Source organism: Pseudomyrmex gracilis, unplaced genomic scaffold (genome assembly GCF_002006095.1).
Source record: "Pseudomyrmex gracilis isolate BER0280 unplaced genomic scaffold, ASM200609v1 scaffold_305, whole genome shotgun sequence".
Classification (NCBI taxonomy): domain Eukaryota; kingdom Metazoa; phylum Arthropoda; class Insecta; order Hymenoptera; family Formicidae; genus Pseudomyrmex; species Pseudomyrmex gracilis.
In genome coordinates, this window is record NW_018020889.1 from 123 (window position 1) to 9,939 (window position 9,817).

General features: G+C 37.1%; 1 protein-coding gene across 1 annotated transcript in view; it reads left to right on the forward strand.

Annotated features, from left to right (window-relative positions):
* The first annotated feature begins 342 nt into the window (after positions 1-342).
* The window catches only part of LOC109859939 (midasin-like), a 78,852-nt gene continuing 69,377 nt past the window's right edge, over positions 343-9,817 (forward strand). Inside the window, exons 1-11 of the mRNA XM_020438689.1 lie at positions 343-494; positions 684-919; positions 1,003-1,254; positions 1,408-2,492; positions 2,599-5,379; positions 5,516-5,996; positions 6,085-6,457; positions 6,531-6,848; positions 6,922-7,227; positions 7,421-7,645; positions 7,737-7,865. Coding sequence (XP_020294278.1) covers positions 423-494; positions 684-919; positions 1,003-1,254; positions 1,408-2,492; positions 2,599-5,379; positions 5,516-5,996; positions 6,085-6,457; positions 6,531-6,848; positions 6,922-7,227; positions 7,421-7,645; positions 7,737-7,865 — 6,258 coding nt within the window. The 5' untranslated portion in view covers positions 343-422. The remainder of the gene's footprint in view (positions 495-683; positions 920-1,002; positions 1,255-1,407; positions 2,493-2,598; positions 5,380-5,515; positions 5,997-6,084; positions 6,458-6,530; positions 6,849-6,921; positions 7,228-7,420; positions 7,646-7,736; positions 7,866-9,817) is intronic.

The window sequence follows — 9,817 nt, forward strand, 5'->3', positions numbered from 1 at the left end:
TGTAAATGGCGGCCACTACTTAGAATATGCTACGCGTAGCCATACTGTCCAGCAGAAGTAACGCAGCAATTGCAACTGCTACATGAAGCCGCTACGTAGCGCTAGCTTCGGCTAAACACACCCCATGTTTATATAGTCAAAGGTCTAAGAATGCTACATTTAAAGGCGCATGCGCGAAAACACAGCTTTTATGGGAACCTAATTGGCTGTACAGTGCGCATACGCGAAAACGCGACTTCGCAACAACACTGCGGCCAGAGTTTGCAACACTGACCAAACCAAACCAAACCACGTGGGGTAGCATGCTAATGCTATAACCTCTTACAATTTACAAGTAGTTGACATTGCTGTTCGTTGTGCCAGCACGTGGTTTGATCTTAAATAAATAAATGCGATATTTTGTAAAGATATAATTGTTCACAATGGTAAAAAACAATTTGTTAACTTTCTGCAAGCGAAATACAAAATATAAACAAAGATTCTCACCTCCTGAGGTAAGTTAGAGCTATTTATGTTCTTATACACATTACACATATATTTTTTAATTATTATGTCATCCATATGCATATATGTCTTAATTATATTTATTAATTACTATTTAATAATTTGGAGTTTTTATATATGTAGCAAACTATTCTCTAAAACAAGAAATACATGTGAATTTCTTGTTTATTGTTTTGTAGATATTTGAAAATCTTAAACAAGATGTAATATTGGAAATATTATGTGAATTTTTGATGCAGCCAGAATGCACAAAAGATGTTGCTGAGTGTTTTTCAGAATTTTTACCAGCTCTTATTTCAATGGCAATACCTGCAGATAATATACAGTCATCTTCATTGCTTAACAAAGATATCACTCACAGATTAAATTGTGTCATATTGGGAAAGTTAATCAATATTAATCCAGATTTATTAGTGTATGTATTTGTATAGTGGTACATGTATGTTTTACAAAATAGTTGTCCTTACTACATTATGTGTATAATATTGTTTATTTCAGATTTGTTTTGTGTTACTTCGACGTTAATCCATCACCTTTTGAGTTACCTGCAGAAACTTATTTGGATCTGACTGTACCAATAAAAAGACAGAATACAAGAAGATTATCCTATATTGTTTCAGAAGTGTCTGAATATGACATTGTTACAGCATGTCATAATATACTGTGTTCTGCTATTAAACATTTTAAGTATAAATGGAACTGGTTTAAATTCTACAAGTATCTAACAAATACAGATAACAGAATAAAATGGTAAGTATGTGATATAATAAATTTATTAATAAATTAATTTATTAATAAATTTATTAAAATGTATGTCTATATTTTATGAAAAAATATTTTATTAATAAAAAGCACTGTATAGTTATCTAAATGTTATTTAAAAATAAGGCTAATTAATTTCAGGGTTGCTTTAAAATGTCTAGCAACAGTTCTGGATATGTCGCATTCAACAAGACTGTTGTGCGCACAGAAATTCATCCCAAATTTAAAAAAATTTCTAATTGATTATGAAGATAGCAGTATAGATATTAGTACCAGCATAAATATTAGCACAGATGTTAGCATCGCTTGTGCAAGCTTCGAATCAATAGAAGATGCAGTTAAAAATATCTCATCTATTATATCTGTTGCTGGTGTTCTATTACCGACTCTTAGCAAAATCAAAAATACTGACAACTTGGTTCTAGTTTCTTCCACAAGAAAGAATCTGCAAAATCTGGCCATGGCAATTGGTTCCAGAAAATGCATCTGCTTGCAAGGACCAATTGGCTGCGGCAAGACAGCATTGGTGGAATATTTAGCTAAACTTACCGGACGCGACTCATCATCTTTTGTAAAAGTGCAGTTGGGCGATCAAACTGATTCGAAAATGCTGCTAGGAATGTACAGATGTACTGATGTGCCAGGCGAATTTGTCTGGCAACCAGGTGTTCTTACGCAAGCAGTTGTTGCTGGAAAGTGGCTATTGCTGGAGGACATAGACAGTGCTGGCCTAGATATAGCTAGTGTTTTGAGCAATCTGATGGAGACCGGAACGCTTTGCGTGCCTGGCTATCGTGACACTGTTCATGCCAACAGTGGATTTCAGTTGTTTGTCACTCAGCGACTTACGATGTCTGTTACGGGTATCCAAAAGCATATCACAGGCTCTTCGAGTTTATTGCAGAAACATTGGTTATGCCTGAACGTAGAACCTTTGTCCAAAGATGAATTAATTATCGTAGTTCAAACATTGTTTCCGGCGTTGAGTACTATTGCTACTAAAATAATAGATGTGTTTCTATTATTTTCGGTAGGTGATCATGATAGTAATAGCAATACAAACAATACTGTATTATCGTTAAAAATCGGACGACAGACATCGACGCGAGATTTAGTAAAGTGGTGTTCGAGGGCGATCGTTGACTTCGACGTTTCATCGTCAGAATCCGCATTAAAACTTTTTCAAGATGCTCTAGACGTTTTTTGCTCTTCAGTATCTGATCAAGGTATAATTTTAGACTTTCATTTTGCATTTATTCTTTATATTCTTTTTTAATCCGTAATAAGACATTTAAAATAGCTTTATTTAAAAAATTTATTATTTTTTTATAGCGCAACGATTAAGCTTGGCGATAGCGGTAGCTAACAAACTCGGTATTATAAAAACCAAAGCAGAGTACTTCTATAATATACATAAGCCCAGCATAACGTTGCTCCCCGAAATTTTAGTAGTAGGCAGAGCAAAGATTTCTCGTAAAAAAATACAATATGCAAAAATAAACAAAGAAAAAACACATTTCTCATTCACAAGATCTTCATCGTGTTTACTGGAACGTATAGCCAGCTGTGTGATGCAGAAGGAGCCCGTGTTACTTGTCGGCGAAACTGGTGTCGGGAAAACAAGCACTGTACAATACCTGGCAAAGTACACTGGTCACAAGCTAACGATCATAAACATGAACCAACAAAGCGAAAGCGCGGATTTATTAGGCGGCTACAAACCTGTCGATCTGAAATATCTGATCTCACCCATCCGCGAAGAATTCGAAATTCTGTTTCGATCTTATTTTGTAATCGAATCAAATAAGAAATTCTTAGAACATATAGCTAAGTGTTACAAACAGCAAAAGTGGAAGAATCTTGTGACTTTGATGAGTCATAGTGCGCGCGCTGCTGTGAAACGATTGAAAAACAAGTTTGAAGACATCGAAAACAATATGTTAAAGAAAGATGCAGCGCAATATTCCAAACAAAATAAAATCTCTTGTATTGATCACGATAAGAAACTTGATACAGATATGCTGATGAAATGGGAAAGAATGCTAAAGAAACTGAACAAATTAGATACTCAGGTGAAGAATCAACACGCGCTGACGTTTTCTTTTATTGAAGGCAGTTTGATAAAGGCTCTGCGAAATGGTTACTGGGTTCTCTTAGATGAGATTAATCTGGCAAACGCGGAGACATTAGAATGTCTTTCCGGTTTGCTAGAAGGTTCTTCGGAGTCGCTGTTACTTTTAGAGCACGGCATTGGTGAATCCGTAAAGAGACATCCTGACTTTATGATGTTTGCCTGCATGAACCCAGCTACGGATGTCGGAAAGAAAGATCTGCCAGTCGGTCTGAGAAACAGATTTACCGAATTCTACATTGATGAGTTGATCGAACGGTCGGACCTCGAGTTGCTCGTGCAAACTTACCTAGCAGAACTGAATCTCGCGCCGGAAAAGCACGAGGCGATCGTTAAATTTTACTTGAACATTAGAAAGGAAGCTACTAACGTGTTATTTGACGGTACGGCGCACAAGCCACATTACAGTCTGAGAACGCTCTGTCGTGCCTTGTACATTTCTGCATCGAATCCTTGCGGCAGCATTTTGAGATCTCTGTACGAAGCTTTCTCTCTGAGTTTTCTTACGCAACTTAATTATGACTCGTATCCCATTGTGCAGAAAATGATTGCAAAGGCTATTCTAGACAAGAAAAACGTTAAAGCGATTTGTGGCATGGCCATTCCTAAACCAAAATGTGGTCCTAAAGATGAATACGTATACGTTGAAGGATATTGGATTCTTCAGGGAAGTCTAATACCTATAACACCCAGCAATTATATATTGACTGATTCCATCAAAAGAAATTTGAAAGATCTGGTAAGAGTGGTATCAATCGGGAAAATTCCAGTTCTTTTGCAAGGTGATACATCGGTAGGAAAGACAAGTTTGATCACTTATCTGGCAAAAATCACGGGACATGTCTGCGTGCGTATAAACAATCATGAGCACACAGATTTGCAAGAATATGTCGGAAATTACATCGCAGACGAGACTGGAAAATTGGTGTTCCAGGAAGGTATTCTGGTCAACGCAATGCGAAAAGGGCACTGGGTTATCTTGGATGAGTTAAATTTGGCCCCAAGCGATGTTCTGGAAGCTCTGAATCGAGTTCTCGACGACAACAGAGAATTGTTTATCCCCGAAACGCAGCAAGTCGTAAAAGCTCATGAACGCTTTATGCTTTTCGCGACACAAAATCCTCCGGGTCTTTATGGTGGTAGAAAAGTTTTGTCTCGAGCATTCAGAAATCGATTTGTAGAACTGCACTTCGACGAGATACCACCGAACGAACTACAGATGATACTGAACAAAAGATGCAACATGCCCGAGTCATATTGCAAGCAAATAATTAATGTAATGACAGATCTTCAAGTGAGACGCAAAGGCACAGCGGCTTTTGCCGGTAAAAGAGGATTCGTTACTTTGCGAGATCTATTTCGTTGGGGTGAACGGTATAGATTGGTACCCGATATAGACAACAAGTTGTACGATTGGAATCAACATCTCGCAGACGAGGGCTATCTTGTTCTTGCGGCTAAAGTGCGCAAATCGGAGGAAGCAAATGAGATAAGAGAAGTGATAAAGAAACATCTAAAAAGAGATGTGAATCCCGATAGTCTGTTTACATTGAATGACAAAACTTCGCCGGTAACGAGACACATATTGGAGACAATTTTGAACAACAGCATCTCGAGATTTGGCCATATTGTGTGGACTTATCATATGCGCAGAATGGCAGTATTAGTGAAAAAATCTTGCCAATTCAAAGAACCAGTACTTCTAGTTGGAGAAACCGGTGGAGGCAAAACCACAGTTTGCCAACTGATTGCTGCTATCAACGGCCAAGCTATGCGCAGTGTCAATTGTCATATGCATACCGAGTCATCCGATTTTCTAGGAAATCTGAGACCTGTGCGAGAGCACACCGAGAGCGATCAAAGACTCTTTGAATGGGTAGACGGTCCTTTGATAAACGCTATGCGTAACGGCGATTTATTCTTAGCTGACGAAATTTCGTTGGCCGATGACAGTGTTTTGGAACGATTGAATTCTTTGTTAGGTAACACAAAACATTAATCATAGATTGTATTTTGCAGAATAGAATACATAGAATACATTCAAAAGATAACAGTGGTCTACTTTTTATAGGTTTTGAAAAGTACATTATTTTCAATATGTGTTATATTGCGTTACAGAACCGGAACGTAGTCTTCTATTAACAGAAAAAGGAATAGAGTCTTCACAAGACAAAGAAAATACCGTGATTGTAGCAAACGAAAAGTTTGTGTTTATTGGTACGATGAATCCCAGCGGTGATTTTGGTAAGAAAGAGCTCTCGCCGGCTTTGCGAAATCGTTTCACTGAAATATGGTGTGAGGGATGCACAGTCAGAAGCGATTTGCAAGACATAATAGTACATAATCTTTGCATCGATTCGCAAACAACGAAAGAATCCGTTGCTATTGCGATATTAAGATTCATTGAATGGCTGCAAACCACGGAAGTAGGCAAAAAACTCACTGTGAGCATACGTGATATACTCACCTGGGTCAATTTCATAAATACATGCACTTCCAAGGTAGTATTGCGAAAACTGACGATTGAAGAGGCGTACTATCACGGCGCTTGTCTCACGTACATTGATAGTCTTGGATCTGGTGCCACGAGTTCAGAAAAGTATAAGCGTCGTTAACAGATAATTAATCAATTAAAACTATTATCGAAACATCCAATTACAAAATAAACAATTTTTGTTTATTTTCAGAATCAACAAATTAAAAGAGTTTAAAGAAGCTACTATTCGATTTATTAAATCGGAAGTTAAAAATACCATAAAATCCGAACTTACTGCGGAAACGTCTTTGATAAAGAAGAACGTCTTTGTAAATGAAACAAATATATTTGGAGTGCCACCGTTTTATATTAAGAAGAACTCTCATGTTTCTAACGAAAGTCATACGTTTAAGTTCACAACTACTACTACGAAAATGAATACGTTAAAGTTGTTGAGAGCGTTAAAATTAAACAAGCCAATTCTGTTAGAGGGCAATCCGGGTGTAGGAAAAACTAGTCTGGTTTCTGCACTTGCCAAAGCTGTAGGACATACATTGATTAGAATTAATTTAAGCGATCAAACGGTATGTTTCACAAAACGAAAACATATGAACTCCTTGTATTAGAAATTATGACATTTATTTCTATTGACTACAGGACGTATCCGATTTGTTTGGAGCCGATCTTCCCGTAGAAGGTGGGAAAAGCGGCGAATTCGCGTGGCGAGATGGACCATTTTTGCGAGCATTGCGTTCCGGATATTGGATTTTGCTTGATGAATTAAATCTCGCCTCTCAGTCCGTTCTAGAAGCTCTTAATGCATGCTTCGATCATAGAGGGGAAGTGTACATTCCTGAACTGGACAAAACGTTTTCAGTCAAGTCTGATACGAAGCTATTCGGCTGTCAAAACCCTCTGGGGCAGGGTGGCGACAGACGTGGATTACCGAAATCCTTTTTAAATAGATTTACTCAAGTACGTTTAGATATGGAATGACACAAATTTTCAAGATTTCAATTTCTATATTCTAAAATAATTGTTTTTACAGATTTTTGTGGATGCGTTAATAGAGACTGACTTAAAAGATATACTCAATAAACAATTTCCGGAACTTTCCATGGATATTATTAACACCATGGTCAAATTCAATAATAGATTGGTGTCAGAAGTTGGCGTCACATGGGGACATAGTGGTGCTCCTTGGGAAATGAATTTACGAGACATCATCCGGTGGTGTGAAACAACCATCAAAACCGCTTACGAATTAAACGATAATAGTCCATATTTTAATCCAAGCGATAGTGTGGAGCTTATTTATATTAATAGAATGAGGACTTACGAAGATCGACAAAAAGTGAGTCATACAAAAACTGATGTGGAGAAGAATTATAAAACTTTGCTGAAAACAGAGAGATACAAATATACATACTCATTTTTTCTCCTTTTAAAGTTTATTTTTAGTAACAGAAAATTCTGTAAAACTCAGGTTTTAAATATTTTTTTAAGTATTCTTATATTTTTTTGTATATTTTATATTTATTTTTCAGATCTACCACATATATCAAGAAATGGTCTCACTTGACAAATATCCACTTCCATCTAATCAGCTATCTATGTACATCACAGCAGATGAACTTCACATTGGCGATACGAGGTTAAGTCGGAAAAATTATTGCGAGTACGAAGATTGTAATTTGTTAGTGCTTAGAGACCAAAAGTCAGCATTAAAAAGTCTTATGCAATGTGTTAAAATGAATTGGATGTCTATCCTGGTATGTTTAGTGATGGTGCATAAGTTTATAGAATTTGGTCGAATTAATCTTTGTTCACTTAATCATAAATCATAAATTTTCAATGTTATAGGTCGGTGTTTCGGGATGTGGAAAGAGTACCGTGGTTCGTCTTCTTGCTGCTTTAACAGGACAGAAGCTAAGATCGATAGCAATGAATTCTGCGATGGACACAACAGAGATATTAGGTGGCTTCGAACAGGTAAGTGACAACGTGACAGCTATATCTAAATATTTAATTTACTACATATTTAACTCTCTCTCTTAAGTTTTGACTAAATATTTAATTTAAGTACACTTTTTGCATCACTTTAGAATGAACAGTCATTCTAAAAAAGCAACAGAAGTTTTTGAAAGTTTTAATCTATTTTAATAAGAAAACAAGATGCGTTTATTTTTACTTCAAGAGGCACGGTAGTGCCTCGCGCCAAGCTCACGCGCAACGAAGTCGCCTGTCGCGCGCGAACAGCGCGAGCACTTCGTGTCTCTTTACACGATAATGATTCTGACATTTTGTGAAAAAAATGAAATATTCATATCTTAAGGATAAAGTTCCAAAAAGCGGAACCCTCCGATTTTGCTGTCGATCGGTATACTACTGTATTTCGATGTACTGATTACGAATATGATAGTGAAAATTACCGACAAGGTTTGGTCATTTTCAAAGTCAAGAAAAACTCACAAAATATCGTTTTTTAACATTATTTTGATAAATATTCATGGCACAAAAAAATGTTTCAAATAAAAGTTGTAGTTCTTCAAAAAATACATTATCTATGTCTCATGCATTTTTTGCATAGAACTAATACTTTTTTCGAAAAAATGAGATAGGAAAGACTCCTCTTTCCCCACTAAAAACATGTTCTTTATGTTTGTGTTTGAAATGTGTAAGCAAGGGAAGGAGCTCTGCCTTAAAAATATCGTTTTGTGGCATAGCATAACGTTCGTTTCCAGGAGCGTATGTTCGTATACATTGTAATATTAAGCGCCTGAAGGAATACTTTGCGTCTCGAAATGCATTGATCTCGAGTTACGTTTAGATAAAATCTGATTTTTTCTTTAGATGTCCCGTTTATTTCTCTAAAAAGTGTTGCTTAAAGGGTAAACATTTACAAAAGATCAACTTCTTCAGAACTTGGTGACCTTGACATATGTTGTCAATGACACCTCGCTTAATAACAATCAAAAGGTTTTAGCCGTTGTTTATTAAAACGTTATTAACAAAAGAAGTTTTATAACTAAACTCTTTTTTTTCGACACCATGTACATTTTGTTCGTGTGTGAGCGTATAAGCAGGGAGGAGGGCTTTGCTTCCCCGCAAAGGGAGTGCCTCCGCCCTTACTCTTGCACCTTCATCTTGAAACATCCACGTACACAGCGCGTCAAAAATTTCAGAGAGAAGTCTAAAAGCGGCCACGGCCATAAGAGTTTCTGCGATAGCTTTTCGTGGACATGGTTCTAATCCGTGCCAATTTTGTGGACATGATTCTATTCCGTGCTATGAAAACACCGATGTGGTGGGAATACGCACATAAGCGAGAACCGTCGTCATACATCAACATAATGTGTCTGCACTCTTCTACGAGCGCACACGGACAACGGTCTCGCTTGTGTGGTCAATAAACAGCCGGTTAAGGCAAGGTAAGAAAGGAATTCAACCGGTTAAGGCAAGGTAGAGAAAGAGAATCCAGGCATTGCCTCTATCTACCTTGTTTATTGTTTGACCTAGCCCTTGACTACAAGGCCAAGGGAGGAGGTTAGTGAAGGTCATACCCGAACGTAAACTTTCCTGCTCTTTTCATTTCCGGCGTCAAAAATATGGAGTTCCATTTAAACATAACGACTTGACCTAGAAATGACCTTGAAGATCAAGGTCAAGGTCAACTTCAAGGTTACGTGGTAATAGCCAGAGAAATGTCCTACAACTTTTGTCTGAAATGTTTTTCTGTTTGACTCTTAGTTTTCGTTATGTTGCTGTATCAGGACTTTTTGAACACTGTATAATCATATACAGGGTGTTTCAGAACTATGGGATCAAACTTCTAGGGGTTATTCAGTGCAACAGTAGAAAACATTTGAGTATAGGGACCCATGTCCGGAAAAGTGTCACTACCGCACTACGGCCCTAAGACGCGTTAAAATTTAGAAAGACGA